We start from the raw sequence: 26,912 nt of genomic DNA, 5'->3' as shown, positions 1-26,912 counted from the left end.
GTTAATATAAAAAAGAATCAGGCAAACCGGGGCATTTTGGCATTTGACTTACTTTACTTTATTCTCCGTTAATAAAGCAAATGTTCAGGAGAAAACAGTGTTTGTGCCTGGCTAAGTGAGCAACAATAACAAATATTACCAGCAGATGTTTCAGCAGGTGGAAGAAGGTTTTCCTGGTGAAAACAAGGAACATACTCATCAAGCGTCTCTAACATTTCCTTGAATAGAAATACCCGTGGATAACTGTGTGGCGTGTACACATAAACCTGCTGCTGTTGTCGTTCCAACAACTTTGCATGTCTAGATAGGGAAAACCCAACCCGATGTTACTGATAGTACACCACCATATTGCAACATCACTTGTCCTGAGTCAAACTTATGCTGAAATGAAATGCTGAAATCTTTTTTTTTTTGGCGTGATTAACTCTTTCATCGAGACAGGGTTAGTCCCATGTTGGCCTTAAATTATATTCATCTGATGAGTGCAACAGCCTCCTTGAATTAATCCAAAGAGCGAGTCGGAAACATGGTGACAGAGTAACTTGTGCAAAAAGGTACAAAGAGTATTTGGGATGTAGCGAAACCCGCTGGATTGTGGCACTTATAAAATTTCAGAAGTTTAGTTTAATCTGAAGCTATAAAACATATTTTTAGCAGGAAAACACTGAGTCATCTGCATATCTTCTGTGTGGTATGGGTAAGACATCCATAAATATATATTCCTTCAACAGTAGTTTCAGACAAATTTATTTTACATCAAGAAGCCTGTTGTACTGCTCTATTAACTGTTCTAATAAATAACACAACAGCAGGCTGATAAGACTGCACCCTTGTCTGTAATATTTGCAGGACCCTGAATAAAAAGTTGGTAATCTGATCTATTGTTGATGTGAAGGCACCATTGCATATTTATGCCAATAAAACCGGGAATGTTATATAAACAAAACAAAACAAAGACCATGGGTGTCAACCAGCCAATGCTTCCCAGCAAGGGGAAAAAAATCATGACCTGAAACAACTCTAATGTCACTAAATGAATATACAGAGCAGCTTCTGGTTACAGCTTTAACCAAAGAGCTCCTGGCTATAGTAACACAACAACAGTAACAACAAAGATGGGATTTCTGCATGGCATTAGCACTGGGCAGAGTTATGCAACACAGATGTGTATAAAAGGGTAAAAACCTGATGTGACATGGAAAAGAACCATCCCATAAGACCTCAATTATCTGTATTTACAAAAAAACCCAAAAACAAAAACAAAAGGCAAATTTGCCATCTTTTTTTTTCCTACGAGCTAACCATTAAAGAAAAATTGAAATTTAGGAAAATGCTATGGAAATAGTCTAAAGGACATAACCGTCATATTCTCTGTCAACCATTTAATAACTTTAAAAAAAACAAGCAGCAATTCAATACACCAGTGTAGCTGAAACATGCCTGCATGAAATGCATGTGAGTAAATGTTAAAAGCATTCAGTTTGGCCCATTCATTGCACATCCGCCTCCATGCTGCTGATTTACTAATACATATTGTAATGTACAGGTTTAACCCGTGACCAGAGTGCAGACAGTGGCGGCTGCACCCAGACAGTTTGATCTTCTTTTGACACTACAGTGGTTTTACTTCCTGGAATTTAAACCAGGGTTTCTAATCCCTGAAGCTCCAGGCATCAGGAAGAGCTGCGACTCTAGAGTGCAGTTGAGGATATCTGTGGCACAGCTCAGGTGAGATGGGAGTCTCTGGGTTACAGTGAAGAGAAAAGCAAACTTCCTGAGAGCAGATTCAAACCCAGAATCGTGACCCTGTTGTGGTTGTTCAGATCGGGTGTGTAACAATCTGTGTATGTATATTGCGCCTACAGCTGACACGTTGTATGTGTTAACTCCCGGATGTAGAAAAGAGATCAGGTCATGGGATAAATCCCAGTTAATGGCATTGCACTGCAAATCATCCAATCATCTGCTTCAGTGATGAAACGTGCTGTAATATTCGCTCCGACGGCAACTGCTACGGATGCACAGACACAAACTTCCCGCCTTTTCAGATTGAGACATTTCACCTGGAACCTCTCATCACTTGGCCTTCCACATATTTACTCACTCTACCGTGTCGTCTCTTTGTGGTTTTCTTAATGCGTCTCCTTTAAAATCCCATCCCCACTCCATGAAAAAGAAAAAAAAAAGAAGTCTGGGACTGATTTGGAAGCCTTTTTCACTTCCACAATGCACCACTGGGCAGATGTGTGCTATTTTCACATATCAGAAGTGTGGAGAAAAAAAAAACGCAATTGGTTTGGATGCTTCCTTTTTCTCTGTGGCTGCTGCAGCAATTGAGCTTTGTGCACTGTAATCACCCGCCTCTCCACATCCACTCACAGCTGAGGTCAGAGTCCAGTCACACCTCACGGGGCAGCGGCACGGACAAAAGATGTTAAAGGACAATCACGAGGCATCAAAGGTATATAAAAAAACAAAACAAAAAGAGTGACAGGATAAGTGGAGAGAGCAGCTGGCTGACTGCTGCCAGGTGGCGACCTTTAAAGCTCTTAAAAATCTGTCGTTTCCTGGCAGCGCTCGCTGTGCGCACTCTCTCTCGTGCCAGTGCGAATGAATTCAGAGGTTTGCATCAAAACTGCTTTGTCACTATCCAAACTGTCAAGCAGGCAGACAGCTTCAAACAAACAAACAAAAAAAAAAAAAAAACACAAAACTGATCCACATACAGCTGACATCCAAATAAACTGGATGACCTTAAGAACAATAACACCCTGTTTAGCTCTTTGGTAAACCGCGGGCCTAACTCTACATTCTATTCTCTGTCTTTTCAGTCAGTTTCTGGTCTTCTGAGCACTTTCCAACTATCTACCGTACTTCTACAGCTTGTTTTGATCCCCATTTCTTGTGCACACTCCATTACACCTCATCGACACCCCTGCAAAAGTTCACGTCTAAAAGAACAATAAAAACAAAACAAATAACAAAGGGAAACGGTAAACCGTCTATCCCGCCATATTCAGCGCTTTGTTTTGGCACAGCAGCTCCTGTTTTTTTGATGATGCAGATACTGGCATACAGCATGTAGGCTCACTGGAAACAACATGCCATGCAGAGAGGGAGAGTGTAAACCAGCATCAGCTCAGACAGACAGACAGACAGAGAGGTGGGACAAAAAGACAGCAAGAGAGACGGGGACAGACAGGATGAAGGTTTGATGGAAAACCATAACAGAAAACAACAGAGGCTTGTTAGAACTCCAAAGTGCCTTCCAAAGTTTCACTTTCGTGTGTGTTAGTGTGTGTGCGGTCTTTAACACCAGACGTCACTCTTAAGGTTGGGTACACATCCAATCTTCAAACCTTCTAGCGAGAATTTGAGAGGCAGTCGCTGTTACCCAGAATAGTCAAGTATCATCCTTCCTTTGACATTATTGTCCATGCTGTCGGTTTGCCAGATACTCAAACTGCGATGGAAATTTTTCCAAATATCTGACCTACGCTGGGAAAAGTTGAGGTCCAGCTTGCGTTGCATCAGTGAGAACTTGATATCAATGCTTGTTCCAAATTCATTTCCATTTCTCACCCTTTTTTCCTCCAGCCAACAGAGGCAAAAACAACCTTTGCAAATGAATAAAAACGTATTTCCTTCTTTTTCATCCGCGAGGCTCTGCTATCACTGTGCAGCCGGCATTTCTGGCACCTTCATAATTACCGGTATCCGACACAATCAAAGCCTCGTGTCCACAGTATTCCTACATCTCAGCGTCAAACTAACCGCAGGTAGGAAAGCAAGGGCGCAAACCAAACTGCAGCTGTTTAAGCTGCGATTTATGGTTGTTCTCCTTTAAAATAATGAAATAAAAAGTGTGACATTCGTGGAAAATGTGCACTGATTTAAACTTCCTGCAGTGTATCCAAGAAAGTCCTCAGAAGTTCCTACATTTAACATCCTCTATGTGACAAGCACTGTGCAAGACAGCAGCTGATCGGGGGGGTGGGGTTGCTTTTTTTTTTTTTTTTTAAATTACTCTTCTGCGTAAATATCCAGCATTCATTTTGCAGTAGTCCCACTTGAGAGCAATAATCCAGATGTAAAGATGTGCATTCATGTAGGCCTCACGTTATAGATTTAGGTACATCATTCCACCTGAGGTCCTTCCTAACTGCCAGTGTTTAGTTTGTGTTGCTCATCTCAAGAGTTTTGTGATGACTCAGGCTGGCAGGTCTGTCCCTGAGGAGGTGCGGGTGTTGTCTTTCCAAACCGTGTGTGTGTGTGTGTGTGTGTGTGTGTGTGTGTGAGGTCTGCGTGGAAAGAAGGACGAGCTTCAGATCCATCGTCCGGAGCCTCTGGTGCGCTGCTGCTTCTTCCTCTTCTTGCACACGTAATAAATCGGGAAAACAACCAACCCTACAAACAGAAAAGGCAGAAAGTGCAAGAGAGGTCAAACCGCTGTCTTATCTACAAGCATTAAATATTCTCTGTTGTGCAGCACTGCAAACAAATGTGGAGCTGAAAGGCATCGGAGAGAGACGGCAGCACAACACTGATTCTATTAAAGATGAACCCGCCATCATGCCTATCAGTCCGCAGAGGACCATCAGTCGGACTTACAGACGCAGGAAACAGATTAACAATAATTACACTAATAACTACAGGTCAGCTGAGGCATGAGCAGTTCACAGTGCATTCTGATTAGTCTGTAGCTGGATGTTCCTGCAAATGTACAGCACTGTGCAAGTCTTGAGCCCCTGACCTTCCTCATTTCTTTATATTTTGCTGGGAAAACTGGAGCAATGAATTAAAACCTGCAAACATACACGGAGCTTAAAGGGCTTTAAAGTCAATATTTGGCATGACCACCTTTGTTCTTCAACACAGTCTGAACTCTCTTAGGCAGCTTTCTTTAACTAGTCTTTAGGAATAGTTCTTCTAGAAGGACATTTAAAGCTCTTATGCTGATGTTGGCTGACTTTTGTTCCATGACTGATAGTGTTCCACTGTGTGCTTTTTCTTTAAATCCAGATATGTTTTTACCGCATTGGCAGTGTGTTTGGGATCATTTTCATGCTGCAAAATGAAGATGAGGCTTCAGTGAAAAAAAATTCTGAAGGGGAGATGCATCTCTCGGGTCCCTCTTGTCAGGTCTGTGTTGAATTTCTAGCTATTTCTTAAGTTACTGTTCATCCGCTGTAAATCTCGTCTCCCTCAAATCTTTAGGGGCACAACTTCCAGCTAAAATCTCTTTGGGAATCACTTTGCTGGTGCAAAAATATTATTTCATACCTGTGAAACTGCCTTATCTTTCTTATCTAAAAAAAATAGGAACAAATGATATGTTTTTGCTATAACAAAGTGCAAATTTTAAAGATAAAACTGAAATTGGTCCATTGCTAGGTTGTCTCTTATGTGTAGACACAACACTAGTTCATCCTTTGTGTTAGTTATATTTTTAAGCTTCAGGTCAGGTACGGGGACTGGACTGAAAAAGAGTGAAGAAGCAGCCAATGTCCTAAGACAACCTTCAGAAAGCCCAGAGAACTGATGCTCAAAATCACCTTAAAAAGTTACTAGAAAGCTTTGTTCATTGGAAGCCAAATACAAAGAAATTAGGGGTGACTCAACACTTGCACAGTCCTGTCCTTCCACGAAGCAATAGTTACTCCATTATAGTGTTTCTCTGGATCAACAGCTTTGTCCTTTTTGAACACAAAAAGTGAACTTTTACAGAAAATAAAAAGATGCCCATGACCGAAAACAGATGATAAGAGAGCTCCTTAGCAGCCTGGAGGAAAACAACGAGGCGAACCATCTCGCTGATAAGTGTTGACTGCTCTCACCGAAGCAGATTAGAGCTCATGTGTGTTTGTAATATGTTACCTATCACCAGCGCGAGAGCTCCGAGCACCACGACCAGCAGAATGACCACAGGAGCTATCAGCACCTTAGAGGCTGCAGAGAGACACAGGCAGAGGAAAAGATGATTGTCATTTTTTTTCTCTTCATAAATTGCGACATTTGGTCATCGGTGAATAGCTGCGGGATGGAAGTTACTGTAACTACAAATTACTCCATCCGCAGTGTAATGTTCTTTATTAAATGCTACATCTTTGCCGCTAGCAGTGCATGGCACGAGAGCAGTTATGAGCGCTGTAATGGGCCAGTGGCTCGTGTTAAGCGACAAATTAGCTCCCGGTTCACGGGCACCCTGCTGACATAACGAGCTGAAGCTGTCGCTGAGAGCAGAGTGAAAGAGAGCTATCAGAGGGGATTGCATGTTTTTGATAACCGTGAATGGATAATAAGAATGAACATCTGATATGTGATTCTAATCATGCTTCATCAGGAATCTCACGAATGAAGTACAGAGGTAGATGTGGATATGTTCACTTCTGTTGTCATTGGGTGGTGAATTCACGTCAATCACTTAGAAACAAGAGAATCTGGTTTCTAAGTGCAGGAGCCCCCACGAAAGGCTTTTTCATTAAAGTGATGCAAGCAGTGGAGCTTTAGGGATGGCAAGTCTGCTTAATTCTGGCTGTTCCACCACTCTGATCCAGACTGAAATACCTTCAAACTGTTAAAAGTACAAATACCTCTATTCTTCTCTGTGTTTAATACTTCTTAGCAGTCACTCTAAAACACTAAGACAGGATGCTGAACGTGGTAAGGAGTATCCCTACTAATTCTTCCTGCTTCAGTGCAGCCCATAGACAGTTATAAAGCTTCAGTCTTCGCGTCTTCGCTGTGGTTTCAAGGCGCCGATCTGACTGTGAAGCTGACTTGTGATCAACAAGTCCTTAGCAAATGTGCATAGCCTGGATCATCCTCCTTTCTGACTCTCAGAATGACCATAATTTACAAAATGGACTGCGTGTTTTGTTCAGTATGACCTGAAAGTAACAACTTAGACCATAAATAAAGGTGATGATGATGATGATGATGATAAAGTCAACAGGAGTGTGAAGACTGAGGTCACAGAGAAACAGCAGGCGAGGGCTGTTTGTCCACACACTTCTTTACAACCAAAGATCTTTGTGCAGCCACAGGAGTCGGCCCCTGCTGGCCATTAAAAAGACTGCAACTTAAAGGCACCTAACACTAACCCTGATTGAATTTACAGGCTCAATCACTCATTTCAGGTCACACCAAAATAAAAATTAAGCGTATTTTGTAAATCTCGGTCATACTGTGTTTCAAAATGGAGACTTATCTGTGGATGAAAACACACCTTAATTTTCTAACAAGAGGCCAAAAACAACTCCAGATTGGTTCAAACAACTATACTTTCAGTACAAGCATTTGTGCCACTTTGAAGACCCAAACTGTCACCCTCAGATGAGAGGGGATTGGTTAGGATGTTCAGGAACCATCAAGGCTCAACCCTGCCATAAACAGGTAACTGTCCACAGTGAAGTTTTACATCACCAGGAACTGAGAGGATGCTTTCCAAAAGTTAAGGCCCTGCTTCAAAATTGACACTTTCAAACTCGACTGAAATTTACAGCTACAAGGACAAGTGCCTTCTGGAGAAAAGTTTGATGATCAGACAAAACAAAGAGTGAGTTATTTTGCCTCAATTACAGGAGGTATGATAACAGGAGTAAAGCACGTGGTGGTAGCAGCTGCACTGGCACTCCATACACTGCACAAAGTGCATGGGATAATAAAGGAGGAGGACTACCTCCAAATACTTCAACAGCTTGACATTTGAAACTTGGACACAACAGCTAAATGAAACCTTGTGCTGTACATATGAGGGAAAAGAAATCATTTCCAATAATATTCTTGAAACTTTCAGGGAATGCACTGGTTCTCTGTAATTTCAAAAGCACTGTCCAACTGTCCAAAGCATCAACACATTACTTAAAAGTAGAAAATTGGGGCACGGTGCAGTCAAGCACACATACAGTACTTCCCCTGAGTTTTCTGGGTGTAAGGTGTCTGTTACTTGTCTTGCACACACTTGTGTAACGAGCAGAGGACATTGTCCTAGTCTGACACTACTGTTGTGTGACAAGGCCAGTGACCAGAGTTCACTCTCATCACAGCTTGAGCAAACAGCTCTGTTGTTTAAATCTGTGGCAGAACACACGGTAACTGCCATAACGCGCCACTCCTAGTTGTAGACATGCAGCTGTGTTAGCATAAAGCTCACTATAGCTGAAAAGAGCAAACATGCTATGAAAACAGCTCTTTATCAATTACACGCAGCAACTTACCACAGACAGAGCCTCTAATTAGCCGTCTCAGATGAGGTTTATCGGGGAGATAGCGATACTTGCAGCCAAACACACTAAGGTTGGATGTGTGGTCCCCAAAAAATCTGCTGGCAAAATGAAGCGAAAGATGAAATCGGAGAGAAGAGATGGGCGGACAAAGCAGCCAGAATGAAGAAAGTGGAGCACAACACACCTCAGGTGTCTGTAGCGCTCTCCGCAGCGGTAACAGAAGTTGGTGTTGCACTGCACACAGGTCATATGATCGCATCCCTCCGTACGCTGAATATGAATCTACAGACGAAGATTAAAACAAAGAGAGGTGATGTAACATTAATAGAATCTCAATAGTGCAGCTTATCCACTATCGCTTCAGTGCGATACCTGAAGTCTCGTTCGGTTTCGAGCTGTACACTATAAGCATCTAACAGCATCCGCAGTAGTACAGTACATCAGCAGTACGCATCAGGGAGCAGACTTTCTATAACCTCAGCAATAACTAGCTTTGAGCAGCTTCTTTTACTTGACACCAATCTGCTGTCTTCATCAAACATGAGCTCCTCTTCCTGCTTCCAGAGTCATGGAGCAGCAGTGTGACAAACACAGATGGAAAGTGTTTACTGCTGTGAGCAAACAGTTCCCATATACTGGTAATTAGCTTAATTTATGTCTCCCTTTAGTCATCTGACAGTCAAATTAGATATTGCGTAGACCAACTTGGTCGTAATGAGACTGCACGATAAGACCAGGCTGGTATTATGGCTAGCAGGGAGATGCCAGTGAGTCTACCAGATATGGTTTTGTGCAGCACACATGGCCATCATTTTTCAGCGTGCTCACCAGTTATGGACTGCCGCTGCCACACACGCTTTTTTTTTTTTTTTTTTTTTTACATCTGTGCATCCATCCTGTTCTCTACAGCGCTCCATCCATCATCTACAACTGCTTCAATGCTTCTTAACCTTCATTGATTCATTCATCTACACCGATAACACCCTCCATCAGTCAAATCCCTTTCTGTTTACAGACACTGTGGCTGCTTTCAGGAGTCCTCTTCTCAAAATGTTGGAAACTAAAAGCTTGTGGCGTGTATCGTTCATCAGTGTCTCACCTTGCACTTGGGGCATTTCTGGGCGTTTCTCTGTCCGTGCTCAATGACGCTCGCCCAGGTACGTAGCAGCTTGTCTCCTTTCCTGTAGTCGCGGCATTTGAGCCCGTCGTGCCAAGGTGCGTGGCATTTAAAGCACCACACAAACTGGCAATTGCTACACTGGATCTGCAGTGGAGACAGAAGACAGACATGTTTACCCACAAATAACCAACGTGCTTAGCCTTAAAAATGGACAACTGCAGTTTGACCAATCACATTGAATGTGTTACTTTTGAGCAGAGGTGCAGATTTAGTACAGGCTATTAATCCTTAAACCAAAATGCATTATTTTAGTAGCCAGTTATTTATATTCATATATACACATGACCCTTAATGAAATCCCAGGTTTATCTATTTTCCAACCGATCTGATCTTTTAGTTCCTGTCTCCTTAAGCCTTGAACTCCTGAAAGGCCCTTTTGATTGGTTCCCCCTCGCCTGGCTTCAGCAAACAGAACCTGCTGCTTTTAAGCTCCGCCTTCTCGCCAAGGGCTCACCCAAACCCACACCTCCAGCTGTGTAACAGATGACTACAAGAGGAAAATATGTGCTGAGCTGATGTCAGATAGGCACAGACTGGAAACCAAACTTAGGTGTTACTTCCCACTGATTACCTTATTATTTTAAAACTCTGCCCAATTTCATAAGAGCATCTGACATTATAATACACAAATAAACACAAATCACACAAAAGTATTATTTAAGACCTTTAGGTATTTGAATTTGCCTGTTTTTTTTCCCCAGGATTGTGAGGCATTTTATTCTTAAATATAAGAGTTTGCCAGTAGGGAGATGACAGGGAATGGGGGAAGAGAGATGGGAAACGATAAGCAGCAAATATCTCTGTGCAGATGTGAACTATGGATGTGGTTTCGGTTGAACAAATAAAATCATACATCAATAGGGGACCCTGGTCTTTGTTGCTCTTGACGTGAATAAAGGCTTGGGATCTCATTTGATCCACTCGCAGTTAACCAAAGCAATTACTTTTACCCCAGCTCTGCTTTTGTTGCCTAGTGCACACACCAGCGGCACGAGGCACTTCTTTTTAAATCACACAGCTCACTGCGACTCACTGCGAGCATCCCTTTTTACTGTACAACATTACGGCAACTGTCAACGCCGGCACGTCAACTTACTTTATACTTGTGCTCGGAGCGGTTGGGGGTGTGCGTCTTGAGAGAAGTGAACTGACTGCACTGGGGGCAGGGCTTTGTGCTCGAATCCAGCTGACTCAGCTCCAAGAAGTAACGATATTTTGCCACCTCCTCTTTGGTCAAATGGGAAATCACCAGTCCTTCCTCCAGGTTGCCACTACACTCCGTGATCGGACAGCTGATAAGAGCTTTCCCCACTCGCACCTGGGGAAAGAACACAGACAGATGACATGGCATTGTGGAAAAAGCTGCTTTTAATGCACGCAGAGGCTCAGAGGAGGGTGTTCTACTTTTAAATGTTACTGATAAACCTGTCAAAGGCTCCACAAAGAAATCGGTAAGCTTCATAAAACGTGTGTCACCACTCGGCGGTTTGTCATGGTGTGTTTCTCTGGCCCAAATCTACATGCTGAATATATTTACACCACTGATGAGAGATGGTAAATAATTCACCAAAGACCAGAAGGACTGAGGGGCAGAGGGAGGTCGTGCAGCCGCTGGAGGTTAATCTACGACAAAGCGTGTGCACGCGGGCACATTAGTGCGGCGTGAGTGCCTGGAACTTGGTAACTCTGAGTGGAACTGAACCACAGTCTGGTGATCCAGTAAAACACTAACTAACCATAAGGTCACGCACTCTGGAAGAAGTGCACTCTTTTATTTAGACTTCTCTTGAAGGCGTGTGAGGCTAAGGTAAACAAACCTGCTCACCAAAAGGCTTTCAAAGATAAAGCCGGATATTTTGACTCTCTGACTAAGCGATTTCAGGAGGCTGACATGTAATCCTGGAAATTTCACAATCTGTTATTATCATGAGTCATTAATTTAGCCTTTACAGTGCTACGTGCCAATGTCCGGCAAACACAAACTCATGTCATCTAACCCTACCTATAATGCAGTATGTGATGCAGTAAATGTCACGGGCAGGATTAGAGACAACTCAAATCCCACTGGAAATATTGCCTCCTATTCTTTTACCATCTTTCGTTTCAAACTTTTTTCAATGTGCTTCCTCCCAGCTAGGGCTGATCTTCTTCTCTAGTTCCATTCATCTTTCATTTCCTCATTTTTCTCTCTCTCTGTCTCCTCAACACATTAAATCCATCAAACCCTGCGAGACCTGTTATACTGACACATGATCAGGTCTTTTCTCCCTTTGTGTGTGTGTGTGTGAGAAATGGCAGGCCGAAAACAAAGTACAATAGCGTCAACTTCTGATGGTGTCACACCCATATCACCCACCCCCCAAAAACCCAATATTGCATATAAAGTTAGCATATATCATCCAAAGCTATATTGATATTGTTGCTACAACAGCAGCGCAGGGATGACCAGCACAGACTGGTTGGACAGGTTATTTCTCACCTCCACGTGTCACAGAGTGCGGTCTGCTGAAAATACAGGTGACTTTGTTCTGTGGTTTTAATGTCTTGAGTGAAAACATAATCAAATAGAACCAGAAACCTGAGTTTACCACATAAGCAGTGAACCGTTCACCTACCTGAGCCAGTCCGAGCACGTAAACTGCCACGTGCTGCACGTATTTGAAAACTAGCTGACTGAGGCTGGGTTGTAAACTAACAGCATTGGGTTACATCCAGCTTTGAATAACAGATTCGTAAGAGCAGCAGATGATGTCAGCATGACGTGGACCAAAATGAAATCATGCTGCCTTAAAGTAAAACAACTGGTAGTAAGTGTTTAGGAATGTAGGAGGCTTTAAAGGGGACCTGTGTTTGGCAATCTGTGATTCAGTATTTGTATTCTGCACTCTACTAGGGTAGCTTTGCACGATTCACAGCCCTGTCCCCCTTCCCTCATACCCAACCAGTCAAGGCAGATGGCTGCTCCTTCCTTAGCCTAATTCTGCCAGAGGTTTCTTCCTGTTAAAAGGGAGTTTTTCCTTCCCACTGTCACCAAGTGCTTGCTCAAAGGGGGTTATTTGCTTGTTGGGGTACTCTCTGTATTATTGTCAGGTCTCTACCTTACAATATAAACTCCCTTGACGTGGCTGTTGTTGTGAATTGGTGCTATAGAAATAAAGCTGAATCGAATTCACAGTAAAATAATGTGTCTCACAGGTTCAGCCAGCTTATCAACTGTATGAAACTAGCTGTTTTAGCGCTCTCTTCCTGTTCCCTTTAAGCCGACTTTCAGCTGAGTGCCTGCCTCTGCTAAACTGAACATTTGAAGAGCAGATGGGTGGATGTGTCCCTGAGATGATCGATTAGGGATTTCCACTTTTGCTGACATCATACAGAGCAAAGAGTACAAAATAATGTCTAGAACTTACTGTTATGGGCAATGTGAAGCCTGAGGTTTTGGCTCATAGGGTTTTCCCATAGTTAATCTGACCTCATGAAACCTCTCGTCACTATTTGTTTAATAACACTAAGCCAAAATTGAGAAGCAGTGTATGAAAAACTAAATAGACCCATACTGCTTCTATCATACGTCTAAGCGGGTAAGTAGCAACCAGGTGCTGGTAATCAAATGAACCTCATTAATGGATCTTTAGGAAGTGTGAGCAGCTCTATGAAAGCAGAGGTTCTGGCAGTTTGCTGGTCTGAAGCATTCAGCTGTGTCTTAACATGCATCAGTAATGATCTCAGAGGAGCAACTACTGCTGCCCGTTAGCCTGGAAAAGGTTATAAGGCCATTTCCAAACAATCTGGAACCCATCATCCCACACTGAGAAAGACTAAACATGTAAAATGTTGAAGAGATTTTTTCCAGGAGTGGATGATGCAGCGCATTCACCTCAACGTTAGACCCTCCAAAACAAAAACAAAAAACAAGTTCAACTTCTCAGACTCTAACGTGCCACATTTTCTCAAAAACCCAACACAGCCTCAGCACCTCATTACAACTGATGATGGAGGGCTGATGATTTGAGTCAACCATGAACTCCTCTGTACACCAAAGTATTCTAGAGTGAAATGTGAGACCATCAGTGCAACAGCTGAAGCTTGGCTCAAACTGGATCACCAACAAGACAATGATCTCAAGTAGAGCAGCAAATCTACAGCATGATGACCGAAAAAGAAAAGAATCAATGTGTTGCAATGGCCCAGCCAAAGTCCAGACCTCAACCTGATTGAAATGACCATTGTAAAGACCAACGGGCTGAAAATTCCTCCACAATCATGTGAGACACACAGAAAACAAACACTTCAACTTACTGCCGCTAAAGGTGACTCCACTGAATCACGTACGATACTCAGCTTTTCACACACTGCTTCTGCCTTTTGGCTTAATTTTTGTTATATAAATGATGACACAGTGTAATATATCATGTGCTGGTGTTCATTTAAGAACATGCTAATGTCCTGATACAACCTTGGAAATGAAAGCGATTACACTGCCTAGATTTCATTAGGTCTTTATTTAGCACAACAGGAAAGTTGCAGGTTTAATCCCTGTTATAACAACTGTTATAACAACACGGCTGGCAGCGGTTCAGTGCAACATCCATCCATCCTGCAAAGCCTGACCAAGATCCCAGGCCCTGTTATCAAAGCAAGGCAACTGCAGATAAAAATGAGCCTCAATGACTGATAAAAAAGTGTGTTATCTACACAGATTAAAGCCAATCTTAGCAACAGTAGCAAGGAGATGAGAGTGCAGCTCCTCCCTGGGCTGTAAAAGAAACAGGGATTATGACTGAAAGACTGCTGACCGGAACAGTCTGATGAAGAAGCCAGAAGAAGGCAGAAAATCCATCCTGAAACACTTTATCTCTAGTAGAAAGCATCGCTGACTGGCAAATTGTAATTTTACTGTCAGTGCAACATGAACATGTACAATAAACTGTTATTTAATTTCTCTGTTCAGTGGACTAGTCTGTGTTAGCAGTGGAGCTATTAAAGCAGAAAATAACTGCTAATACGCACAATTTTATATTCGCTTATTTATCGCAGGTCACACAGTCATCGCAGCGCTGACCACTGTTACTGAACACTGCAGAGCTTCCTCACATCGTGCAGGCCTGGTAGGAAGCAGCAATGTGCCTCGTGCTGCAGTCTGATAGCTGTTTATACTGGAGAGTAATCAATCTATCAATTATTAATTTTCTTAATGGATCAGCATAAAGCAACAGAGACTCCACACTGATATTTATTATAGTGGAAGAACTCATTCTTCAACTATGACGTTGTTGCCTCTGTGTTGACTGCTGCAGCTGTTTTTATCCATCTTATTCCTCCAGATACCAAAAGGCATTCTGGGAATGTAGGAATCAACCCAGAAGGGGATGATCCCACACTTTGTGCCCCTTTGGGATGCAACTGGACATACTAATGCATATAAGAATAAAGGTCTTCTATCTGAAGGTGGGATCCTTCTTAAAAAGCCTGAGAGAAAGACGCTGAATAAGCCAAAGAGCTCTCACAAAGTCCTCTATTGTGAAAACCACCGCTGCCAGGTCCCAATTTTGGTGTGGCATGCGTCTGTGACCCAGATTCACCGAAAAAGTACTCATCACAAGACAAGAAGACCTGTAGATTCTCGCACTCACTCGTTAATTAACCCTTAACGTGGATCTTTTTGGATGCATGCGAAACACGTGGGGTTGGGTGTCACCACCTGGTATGCTCGAAAGCCAAGCCCGTGCTTCTAAATGTGGATAAAATGCCAAATATAGCACAAGAAAAGTGTGACGGAGAAGACTGCAAAGTTACTGCTGCTGCTCAAGGACACCTCGGCCAGCTGCTGCTGACTGACCCAGCGAGGCCTGCTTCTGGGACAGGCCCCTTTTGTTTTCACTGAGATACCCCCCACTGATCCCTAACCCAACCAACCTGGGAGCTGACGTAGAGTTTCAGACACTCGTCACACACGGCCTTCCTGCAGCAGGGCAGGGGTGCGATGGTTTTCTCTTCCATGCACACCCGGCAACTCTGCATCGCACCCTCGGCGCCGGCCTGCTCCGCGGACAGCCGGTGGGACAAGTCCCCGAAAGGATCCACCAGGTCGTCCACTGTGTACGGTTGCGGCTCGAGACTCGAACCCGCATCCTGCCCAGTCTCCAAGTCCCGTTCTGACGCGTCTGCTGCGACCGTGTCATCGGAGCGGTCCGTGATTTCGGCGTCTTTTCCATGGCTGTCATTGGCAATGCAGTAAACGGTGCAGTAGACGTGCTCTTTGGCACTGACAGACCCCTCCGGAGTGGCCGTGCTGCCGCTGTTATCACACGTATGATGGCGCTGACCTGTAACGGTTAACAATTCAACTGCCCGAACACCCAAACTCGGTAACTCGCTCGAGGTTGGTTCGTTTTCCACCTCGGCTTCGCCCGTTTCTACGTCCGACTTTGTAGACCCGCTACAATCAGGTACATAATCTTGAGTGTCGTTAAAGCTTCCTTCGTGGTTTTCAAGCTCGGCTCCGCACTGCATCCGACTGCCTCTGTTTAGACGGAAAGAGGGAGATTTTGAATCCCCGAAATTCTTCCTCAGGATGTCGACAGCGCTCGCCCTCCTCCTCGCTCTCCCTCCGCCGTTGCAGTTGTTGTTGTTGTTGCCCTCCGCATCCTTCCCCCCCGGGTCCCTGTCGCTTTCGTCCAGCGATAGCCGGGAGTTTGACCTGGTGACACGTCGGCTCAAATCTCCGAGCGTCCGCTCAACTTTACCGTCCGTGAGGGAAGTTTGTGTCGGCAGGTTGCGGGACAATTTCACCCTCCCCTCCTCGATGCCGCTGATGAAACTCGGCATTTTACAGGCGTCAGCTATCGGGCCGTCATTTTCCATTCCCGATTTAGCTCTCCCCATTTAGAGAGCGGCTCTCTCCCATGCGTACCGCCGCCTGCTCGTCTGTCTGCCTCTCACCCAACTCCCACTACCAAAACAAAACAAAGCAGTCAGGTCGCTGCTTCCGGGTGTCCTCGTAAGCGTGCAGGAGAGCAGCGATAGGCCGATGGAAAGCCTAGTGGTGGAGATCGGAGAGAGCCTAACTCCCCTTTAATCTATGCCACCAAATAAAAACAGTGCTCCCGGTGCTAAGTGTGAGGAAGAGGAGCCAGAAGGGCTGGCCCACTGGCTATTTTGTGTTTTTGTCCTAGGCCTCTGTACATGGGCGTCAAACATAACGCCAGAATCGGCCCACTAAAGACTCCAATCTGGCCCACTGGATGGTTTAGAACAGCGGTCCCCAACCCCCGGGCCACGGACCGGTACCGGTCCGTGAGTCGTTTGGTACCGGGCCGCGAGAGTTGAGGCTCGGGTGTGAAATGTATGGCTTTCGGGGTTTTTATCGGTTTTTAGCGTTTACTGTGTTTCCCACTGATAAAGACCTCCTCCATTAACATCCATAGTACACGAAGTAAAAAGTAAGCAATAGATAAACATTTAAATGACAGAAAGTTCCTGTTTTTTTTCCACTAGTTGAAATAAATTATTTTTACTGTAAAAAAAAAAGACAGAAAAATCAGTTTTTCTCCCAATCCAGCCTACTGTACAGTTTTAGCAGATGTGAAGGAGTGCACAGATTTTGAACTTTTAACTGTATTTCATAGGTTTTACAGCTTTTCCTGATAAAGACTCGCCCATTGACATTCATACTACACCAAAGTACTTAACTAACAGATAAACAATTACAAGACAGTAAAGTTCCCGTGTTTCCATTACTACAGCGAGTCTACAGTTTAACAGAAACTTTATCTTTTATCATTACAGGACAACCTGTGCAATGAACTGCCATAACTTTTTTTGTAATTTTACACATTTATCATTCAGTTTCACTTAAGATTAAAGCGGCCCTCTTATGCGGCCCATAGTGTAAAACAAGTGACATCCCTGCCCTCGTAGGTTCTTCAACCTGTCCTTGTAACGACTGCAGCTCTGCAGCTGGATCTTATAATGCACAGTTAAAATAATTAAATGAAAAAAATCCATCACATTTCTTTGATGTTTCAGCATTAAATTAATATAAAATTACAGCCTTCTTTTATAACTATTGTTTGTAAATCTAAAGAAAATGTTCAGTTTAATAAGTTTTGCTTGTAAAAAATCTGAACTATGATCACATTTAGCAAATACAATATTAAAACATTAAAAATCGTGAGCATTTATTGCCTGAACAATTTTCCATTTTGTCCCATCACGACAGAGAATTGGACCATAATTTAATTTTTCCTGCCACATTTCAGCTTTTCATAAATGTTCATAAATGTAAAAAGCCATTAGTCTGTATTTTTACAGTAACTACTGAACAATCCAAACCATTGAAGCATATAATCATCATTCTGGTAATGTAAAAATATCAACAGTCCTTCTACCCAAGGTTTGTGTTTTAATTCATAATAATGTGTTTTTGTAATACAAAAAATACAGAAAATGAATGTATTTTCTTACTGTATCCCCCCCCTCCCTAAGGGTCTTTGGGCAATTCATTTCTGGGAAATTTTATTGAAGGAGAACAAAAACCTTCGGATTGCTGTGTATCTGCTGTGGCAATGTCCTTGAGCAAGATACTGAATCTTTGTCAGCTTCGTTTACGAGAAACTGAATACATCACTTTGTACTGCTGTGCAAATCATTATAACAACTCAGAGAAGAAAGAATCGAGCAATAGCACTTGTTGTAGACCACTTACTCTTCGTTGCATCACACTCACAGTTCTCCTCTTCATAAAAACCCAGCTCTGGTTTAATTTCATCAGCAAAAGTGAAGAATGAAAGCAGTTTGAATGGACACATTTTTAATGCAGTAGAACTTTCAAATCAATTTAAGTAAGTAGGGTACCTGTAAAATGGGTTGTTAGCTTTGTTACAACTTCTCATTAATGCCACAGGGCTGGGGCCACACACTAATTAGTTTTCTTGTTCTGGTTGTGCCCAATTGGTTTTAATGGAGAATGCCAACAATGTTCAGAGAGGAAAAAAAATCTTTACAAGTGCACGCTTATTACATAAGGCCTCAAACCCAATCAGGAAGGTGCTGTTTTACACAAAACAGGTCAAAAAGTAACTAGTGTGCAGGGTATAAAATAGTTCAACTACTTGCATTCTTCAGCATTTCTTCAGCCTTACAATTAACTGGCCTCGCTCACTCTGGGAATGTTTTTCCATATAAGTGGGTAGATGTGTCATTCCTTCCTTTAACATTGATTTGTTGTTGAAATGACTGTTGTAGTTTTTTGGAACAGGAACAACAGCTTCCCAGCTTTGACTGCATGTGGGAGTTAAACAGGCGTAGTTGTTGATGACAGGGTGCACTGAATATTTCAGAATCTGCTGATCAGCTGCAGTTTTCCTACATAAGCATTGCTAGGGTTTACAGATAATGGTCGGAAAAAGATAAACTATCAAGTAAGCAAAAGGTCTCTGGGTGAAAATGTCATCTTGATGCCAAAGGTCTTAGGAGAATGGACAGACTGCTATGAGCTCATATGAAGGCAAAAATAACCTAATTATCAATCATTATAGTTGGGGTAAGCAGAAGAGCATCTCTGAATGAGCAACACACTGAACCTTGAAGCAGCAGAAGACCAAACTGGGCCAGCTATGAATAGAATACTAATATTACAGTTCACACCGGCTCGCCAAATTCATACAATAGACAAATGTCATTTGTCTATTAATAAATAATAAATCCACCCTACCTTGTGTTAATGGTTCAGATTGTTGTTGGTGGCGTAATGTTGTGAAGGATATTTTCCAACATACTTAGTACCAATTGAGCATCATTTAAAGGCCACGGCCTACCCGAGCACTGTTGCTGACCATGTCTGTACCTTTATGACTATAGTGTACCCATCTTCTCATGGCTGCCTCCAGCAGGATAACACACCATGTCACAAAGTTCAGCTAATCTCAAACTGGTTTCTTGAACATGACGATGTGTACTCCAATGGCCTCCACAGTCACCAGATCTCAATCCAATAGAGCACCTTTCGATGTGGTGGAATGGGAGGTTGACATCATGGATGTGCAGCTGATAAATCTGGAGCAACTGTGTGACGCTTGCATGTCAATATGGAGCAAAACTTTCTAGCACCTTGTTGAAGCTGTGCTACAACAAATGAAGTTTGGCAGTGCCAAAGGCTAAATTGGGTCCAACCCAGTCCTAGCAAAGTGTGAGCGTATACTTGATAAGAAACCCTGAAGTCTAAACTAATTTACATGCATAATATAGCTGGGATGAATAATCTGAGCTAATGTCTAAAAGGAATCAAAGAATAGAGGACACAGTACAGACGTTCCTTCTCCACACTCTACTTTAATCCCAGCTGTCTAGTTTATGTACAGTCAGTCACCTGTGGGAAACCCATCATATGAAGAGAAGGCGCTAACATACATACATGGTACATTCTAGTCAGTGGTGAACTTCAACAAATCAACCCAGAGCCACAGAGAAAAGACTGGACATCTCTGCTCCCACTTTCAGTAAGTGGCACATTTCCGTAAAGATGTACTGTGAAAATAGTTGCTAAATATACGATGATCATGTCTTATTGCATTTTCAAACACTCGTCTAACAGAAGATTATCTGTTTCAACAAACCAATTTCCCTCCAGAATTTATGCTTTGTTAAATTAAAGCGCAAATTTCCACCTAAATCAATTATCTAAGAGAACTCAGCTATCTGAGGCAGCACGGTGGCACGGTGGTTAGCACTGTTGCTGCACAGCAAGAAGGTCCTGAGTTCAATTCCAACATCAGGCTGGGGTCTTTCTGTGTGGAGTTTGCATGTTCTCCCCGCGTTTGCGTGGGTTCCCTCCGGGTACTCCGGCTTCCTCCCACCGTCCAAAGACATGCAGCTTGTGGGGATAGGTTAATTGGATAATCCAAATTGTCACTAGGTGCGAATGAAAGTGAGTGCGAATGGTTGTCTGTCCCTGTGTGTTGGCCCTGCGACAGACTGGCGACCTGTCCAGGGTGTACCCTATGACAGCTGGGATAGGCTCCAGCGCCCCCTACAACCCTGAAAAGGATAAGCGGAAGCGAATGGATGGATGGAACTCAGCTATCTGGTATCTCATACCACACAGAGTATCTTGGAGCTTTTTTATTGCAGTGTCAAGAGTTTTACACTGGCTTGATTGAATGTTTATTTACACTGATCAACACAATAATGGCTTGGCTCAATTCTTCTCCTACAAATTCTTTTTTCCTTTTATCACACAAAAGCTCTATTGACTGTTCCAAAGTCTAAATGGGCTCAACCAGCTCTCAAGATAAATAACAAACAGTGTAGCTGCTGTCTTCCTTTTTACTTTAAAAATGTATTATTACTGTTGTTATTGCTGTTTTTTCACCTTTAACAAGCTCTTCCTTCAGCTTAAATTGGCACCTCGCTAGAGGTGAGCAGAGCGCGTGTTTTGTATTGTCTTTTTGTTGGGTTCTGGGTTCAAGTCTGCACAGTTCACCATGACATAGAAAACAATGCACTGCAGTACACAGTCCCACATGTGGTCTCACACACACACACACACACACACACACACACACACACACACACACACACACAGTTGGGTCACATTATATTTCTGAAATCCTTTCTCGCTTGTTAAATGTACCAAATTAGGACTTTCTAGATTACTGATTACACAGCGTGGTCAAAGACAAATTTATTAACAAATAAAATCCACTTTCAGTTCAAATAAAGTCATTTTATAATGCTGCGACTGACCATCTCTTTCAATTAAGCTTCACAATAATGGAACATTTTCACAGTTTCCCGATTTGAACTGTGCAAAACAAACCAAGCTGTCAGAAAGCCACATGTGCACGTGTTTGGTTGACAGTTCAAATACAAATGAATATTAGTTAATTTAATTATGTGTTGAATTGAAAGTGAATTTTAAGGCCTAACAGACCAGTTAATTAAACAATTACAGCCTATAGTGCAACTAACACTCTCCCTCCGCCTTGTCCTCTCTTTCGCGCTCTGATTTCAAATATACTATACAGTTAGAAGAAGTAAAACATAGTAGTCCCACTTATACACAACATCATACAGTATTAGTCAACTAGAAAAAACAGTAAACACAGCCACATGTGAATAAAAAACGTCTAGAAGGTCAAAGTTACATTTCATAGTTTTACATCGTAGTAGCTATTTTTCTCCCTTTACTCAGCAGACATTTCAGACTGTGTTATTTATAGAAAAAAACCCACAAAGTTCACATTTAGGACTCTTGGAGGAGCTTTTGAGGAACATTCGACAAACCAAACAGTTCCCATTTTTAAGTAGCTAGTTAGTCACACGCAGCATGAGATTAAATATGCAACAGTTTGGGAAACACCTCATGCAAACACACAAAATGCTGTTTCTGTCCTCTGGAGCGACCGTCGGCGGAGCCCCACAGGGCAGCGGTTTGAAACCCCTGGAGTTTCATTACAAAACGGATATACTGCTGAAGATACTGGCCGAGGGGGTGCGGAAGGTGGATTTTGAGACGAATTTTGTTGAGGAAAACAGTCTGACTTTGTCCATCCTTCTTTTGTGAGAAGCCAGTGTTTTTCCCACCAGAAAAAAAAAAAAGTTTCTCAGTAAAAGAAGAAGGCCTCAAAACATTTGGTCCAGTGATTACAATACAAATGCAACATCAGTCACATTTCCAGGAGGAGTCAGTTGAATAAAAATAAAACATAAAATAAAAAAACCTGCTGGCTATCTGGAATGCCAATATAATTTTAATTTGTGATATCTTTTATCAGTTTTCTTTCATGGAAACCCTGCAAAGTAAACTTGAGACCTACTATTATTGGTCCCAGTCTGCGGCTCTCTGAAACCAAGGTCTACAGAGGTCTATGTGATGGTACAGTTGGCACTTTCAGCATTAAAAGTGGAGCAATGAAGTGAAAGAGGAGAACTGCTAAATGTCTTTCTCTGTTTTTTTGTCCTCATCAGGCTGCTGGCGAGGGTGTGCAAGGATACGGCAAACCTTGCTTTCCCCATTTGTTCCTTTCAATCTTTTATCATTCACCACAAAGGCGAAACATCAAATAATGCATCAAAGAATGTCATTTAAAGGCTTCCCTGTTCTCCAGTGACGGTGACCACCATCTTTCGGGAAGGTTTCCTTCTCTAACATCCAGCTCCCTGAACTGACAGAAAAATGCCAATTCACGACACGACAGGCTGCTCTGACTGTGATTGTCATTTATATAAAGTGTTGCCTGCAGAAGATTTTGGCTGCTTTTGAATTATTATTAAAAAGAGCTGGATATTGCAAAAAAGGGTGATTTGCCATTCTTTCTTTAAAAAAAAAAAGAGTCTAATTAAGAAAAAGAGAATCGCTTGTTCGGTGACAGATATGGGGTAGTCTACACAAGGACTGAGACGGATGGGAACCTGTCGCTCTCCTGTGACATTTTCTGTCTTTGTTACCATCTCTGTATGTGTCTTGGGTGGAAGACAAAATATTTATACAGCAAGAGACACAGCTGTTTTTTTTCCTTGTATGGCTGAAAACACCCCGACCTTTGGATGCTGCAGCTAAGAAGTGTGGGTCATCTCTACCTGCTGCGTCAGTCAGTCAAGTGTTCAGTCTTTCAATTGTAAACATTAAGATTCACATTAGCAGTAAAAACAAAAAAAAAAGTGAAGTGCTAAGATTTGTTCTAAGTTTGTGTGTGTGTGTGTTTGTGTGCATGCATGCGTTCACATGTACATTACTCAACGCCTGTCTGTGAATGCGTCTGCTTCCTGTAGGCATGCACAGATGAGAGGACGGTGTGTAAAATCAACGCTGTTGGATAACATTCAACATTTTTTTGCCAGAGTAAAATGTGTACTCCTGCCGTCTTGGCCATCACCGTTAGAAAACCAGATCCTGAAATTCACCAAAAACCAAAAATAAATAAATAAATAACTAAAACAAAATAAAAAAAACTTTAGGAAAAAAAGTGTTTAACATTCCTTAATCGGTAGTCATGTTCGGAGATTCTTCGCTGGACTTTTCCAAGTGTTAATCAGTCAGGCACAAAGAGCAAAAAGTTCCAGAGAAGGTTAAACAGGCTCTGTTGTGTGCACGGGGATGGTTTTTGAACTCTTTGGTGAGGCGCAAGAGCTGTTAGATACCAACACACTTAACCAGCGCTCCTGAAACATGTTTTTTTTTTTCTTTTGACAGCAGAAAATTGAACGAGTTCTCATTGGAAGCTCGCAGGAACACGTGACCGTCGAGCGTGGCCTCTTTGCATCCCTTCGGTTTCCCTCGTAAAGCAGACGCCCAGCAGCACAAGGGAGAAGCAAGTCACTGGCTACTGACCGGGTCTGAGGAAGGAATCAAAAATGTCCTGCAGTTACCATGCTGAGCCACATGAGGCCAATGTTTCATCAGGAACTCCACTGAAAGACAAGCTAGTGGGAAGCCATCTGACCAAGTGTTTGGGGAGATTTGTGAGCTGAATCGCAGAAAGTCATCTGTTCCCTGTCTACTTGTCTGCGTCTCTGTTGTTTATTAAAAGACAGTTGGGAGTAATAAAAACAGGATTTTAAGCAGGAATCGTTGGTAAGGCAGCACTCTTGGAGTCGCTTCTGGGCTTATTTTGACCTGTGGGGAAAAAAAAAGAGAAGATGAAGAAAACCCAAAACAATGCCAATGATTTTATTTCTATTCTAACTGGTAAGTAGTTATTTTTAAGGTGCGATAAGACATGAAAACATAAAGTGTATGTGACACGGTCATGCGCTCTGTGAAATCTTCCGTAAAAATGAGAACACTGAAGGTTAAGAGGTTTATGCTGAAATGCTAAGCAGTACATTGTGTTCAGTACACTCCATGACTTAGTCATTTACTTGTGATAATGTTGCTGGATGAGAACATCATAAGCACTTGTCCCATGTGTTTTGTGAAAGATAACACTCGAGAGAGAGCCTGACACTCTCAAGGGTACACTGGCTCTGTGATACCCCACACCCCCTTTTTGTTGCCAAAACAATCATCTGACATTAATGCAATCATATTACATCATCTTTAATGCAGTGATGTCTAACTGTAAGAGTAAGACTAAGCTTTGGTAGCCGTGTAACCTGTACTTTGCAAAAGTCTTGAGCCATCTGTTCTTGTCTTTTTTTTTTAGAGCGCTCTTGAGCAACAGCTCTCCAGATTTTTCCGAAAAAAGTTTTTCTTTGGGCAGTGGCTGCTTTTTCACTATTTCGTATCAGCCCATTTCTTTTACCTGACCATTTTCAGAGAAGTGTTTTTCTTCTGTTAGGCCCTTTAACACTGACCCTTGAAACAAAGTACAAAAAAACCTCCCCTCACTTAAGTGATAAACCAGTGGTGTATCTACACATAACAGACAACTTAGCTAAGAGACCATTTTAAAATGCATCTTGAGGCACTTTGTTACCAAAACACATTATTTGTTCCCATTTCTTCAGTTTCTAGTCTTTAGCTGAAAACTTATCATATTTTAGCACACTGTGCAGTGTTTTCAATCCATCCATCTTCTTCCACTTTTAGGGCGAGAGGTTACAGGTTACACTCTTTACAGGTCGCCAATCTATTGCAGGACTAACACAGAGAGACAGACATCCATTCACACTGACATGTGTACCCTGTCAATTTAGAATGTCCAATGAATCTAACCCTCTGCATGTGGGGCTATGAGAGGAAGCTGGTGGACTAGGACCAACTCGTCGGGAACATGCAAACTCCACACAGAACAGCCCTAGACAGCTGAAGAATTCAAACTCAGGATCTTGCTGTTGTGCAGTGACAATATATGATGGTGAACCACGCCTTCAAGAGTTATTCCTGAAGACTAATTTAAAAAAAAAAAAAAAATACAAGAAAGATTGCCTGAGCGAAATCAGGCAATGTTTAAAAATAAGGTTATACCAAGGTTGCTAGAATTGTACAAACTCATGTATGTTTGCACACAATTCAGTAAATCACTCCAAGTTTTCCCTATTTTTCTAGCAAAACATAAAGAAATGGTGGATGGCTCAAGACTTGTAATTTCTCATTCTAAGGATAACAAATATTACAAAGTGTCAGATGTAGTGGTTTAAAGTATGCCACCACTGGACTCTAGAGCATTAGAGATGTGTTCTCTGGAGTCTCGACTCACACTTCTGTGTCTGGCAATCCCATGATGAGTCTGGGTTTGGCAGTTGCCAGGACAACAGTGCTTGTCTGACTGCATTGTGGCAAGTGTAAAATTGAATGGAGCGGTGATAATGGTGTTTGTTGTTCATGAGTCAGGTTCGGCCCCTTAGTTCCAGTGAAAGAAACTCTTAATGCTTCAGCATCCCAAGACTCTTGGACAATTTCATTCTCCCAACTTTGTGGGAGCAGTTTGGGGACAACCCCTTCCTGTTCCAACATAGTTGCTCACAAGTGCAAAGCAAGGTCCATAAAGACATGGATGAGCCGGTTTGGAGTGGAAGAACTTGACTGGCCTGCACAGAGTCCTGACCTCAACCCAAATACTTTTGGCAATACAGCTCACTGTACTCACAGCAGTCACTGCTGGTCTTATGCTACCTACCAGCAACCACGTAAAACTTGAATCCCCTCTTTCTAACGGAACGTGTTTTAAATATTACAAGTGAATGCTGTCAAAATAAAGCACTTTGAAATCAGATGATTCTTGGTGATACAGCCTATCATTCAAAACTATGCCACAATGCAATCGAGGTCAACTGCGTTAGGAATGGGAACCAAGAACTGGTTCTTGTAAACAACTGGTTCCCAATTGTTAGTCTGCTTGCCTCGATTCCACTTATTGGTTCCACTTGTACTCGTGCTACAGTCGGCTGATTTCAGTTTGCGTGTCAGAGGAGCAAATTAGCGTCAAAGTCTGCAGCGTGGATATGGACACTACTTTTATTTCTATTACAGAAACGGATGAGAGCATGATAAAAAGAGCCGGAGCAAATGAGGTGCAAACTGCATCGAGAACAGAAAGAAGATGCATTACACTGCTAACACAACTTTGCCTCTTTGCAAGCACTTGTGCAGAGAACATGCTGACATTAAGCTAGCCAAGAACCCAGAATGATGTTAAAGCTGATAAGTGAATACTAACCCCAGCTCAGCTGTCAGACCCTGAACTTCAACACGTAGCAACCTGATGAGCAGTCAGACTTCTCAAAATGTCTTTGTGCTGGTTTTCATCTTTGCTTAGTGCTGTCAGTTTTGTGTTCATAACCAAATACTAAGAGAAAGATCGTATGTGTGTTCTCATTAGGACAGGGGTTTGTCTTGATGTATGGGGCTGTAGCCTAAAGAGACTTTGAGACAATGTGTTTCAGGTCATTTTACAGAGTAAAAAGCAATGTAACAAATTATTTTCTTCTAGGAGTTATTAAGTATCGTACTGCAATACCTCCAGCATGCACAAACATTTGACCACATAGCACTGCAATCAATTTGCATGAATGTAATGTCTTTGATATGCTGCTTAGCAATGGCAGAGCCAATGAGAACCCAC

The 26,912-nt window shown here is 42.4% G+C and overlaps 2 protein-coding genes across 3 annotated transcripts in view; both read right to left on the bottom strand.

The window, feature by feature from the left end:
• Window positions 1-32: 32 nt before the first annotated feature.
• On the bottom strand, window positions 33-16,478 carry rnf217 (ring finger protein 217). 2 transcript variants are annotated; one of them, XM_084952352.1, is made up of 7 exons: window positions 15,322-16,478; window positions 10,505-10,726; window positions 9,328-9,492; window positions 8,413-8,510; window positions 8,220-8,326; window positions 5,878-5,949; window positions 33-4,407 (listed from the first exon to the last, which is right to left on the bottom strand). In XM_084952352.1, the coding sequence occupies exons 1-7, from the start codon at window positions 16,288-16,290 to the stop codon at window positions 4,325-4,327; spliced, it is 1,716 nt and encodes a 571-aa protein (XP_084808478.1). In that variant the 5' UTR covers window positions 16,291-16,478; the 3' UTR covers window positions 33-4,324. The 2 variants fall into 2 exon arrangements, with proteins under 2 accessions (XP_084808478.1, XP_084808479.1); XM_084952353.1 differs by having other exon boundaries at window positions 8,220-8,323; window positions 15,322-16,477.
• Window positions 16,479-19,717: 3,239 nt separating this feature from the next.
• The window catches only part of nkain2 (sodium/potassium transporting ATPase interacting 2), a 106,886-nt gene continuing 99,691 nt past the window's right edge, over window positions 19,718-26,912 (bottom strand). Inside the window, exon 7 of the mRNA XM_084952444.1 lies at window positions 19,718-24,022. Within this exon, the coding sequence (XP_084808570.1) occupies window positions 24,013-24,022 (10 nt within the window). The 3' untranslated portion in view covers window positions 19,718-24,012. The remainder of the gene's footprint in view (window positions 24,023-26,912) is intronic.

Source organism: Perissodus microlepis, chromosome 15 (assembly GCF_051167445.1).
Source record: "Perissodus microlepis isolate ML-2025 ecotype Zambia chromosome 15, ASM5116744v1, whole genome shotgun sequence".
NCBI classification, from domain to species: domain Eukaryota; kingdom Metazoa; phylum Chordata; class Actinopteri; order Cichliformes; family Cichlidae; genus Perissodus; species Perissodus microlepis.
Note: the sequence above shows the minus strand (reverse complement) of the source record. Positions and strands in the feature narration are given on the sequence as shown.

Coding starts and splice junctions, on each gene's coding strand:
- rnf217 (XM_084952352.1), bottom strand. CDS start 16,290: ATGGGGAGAGCTAAATCGGGAATGGAAAATGACGGCCCGATAGCTGAC. Junction 10,727..15,321: donor AACTCTACGTCAGCTCCCAG/GTTGGTTGGGTT, acceptor TTCTTTCCCCAG/GTGCGAGTGGGGAAAGCTCT. Junction 8,511..9,327: donor AGAAATGCCCCAAGTGCAAG/GTGAGACACTGA, acceptor CTTCGTCTGTAG/ATTCATATTCAGCGTACGGA.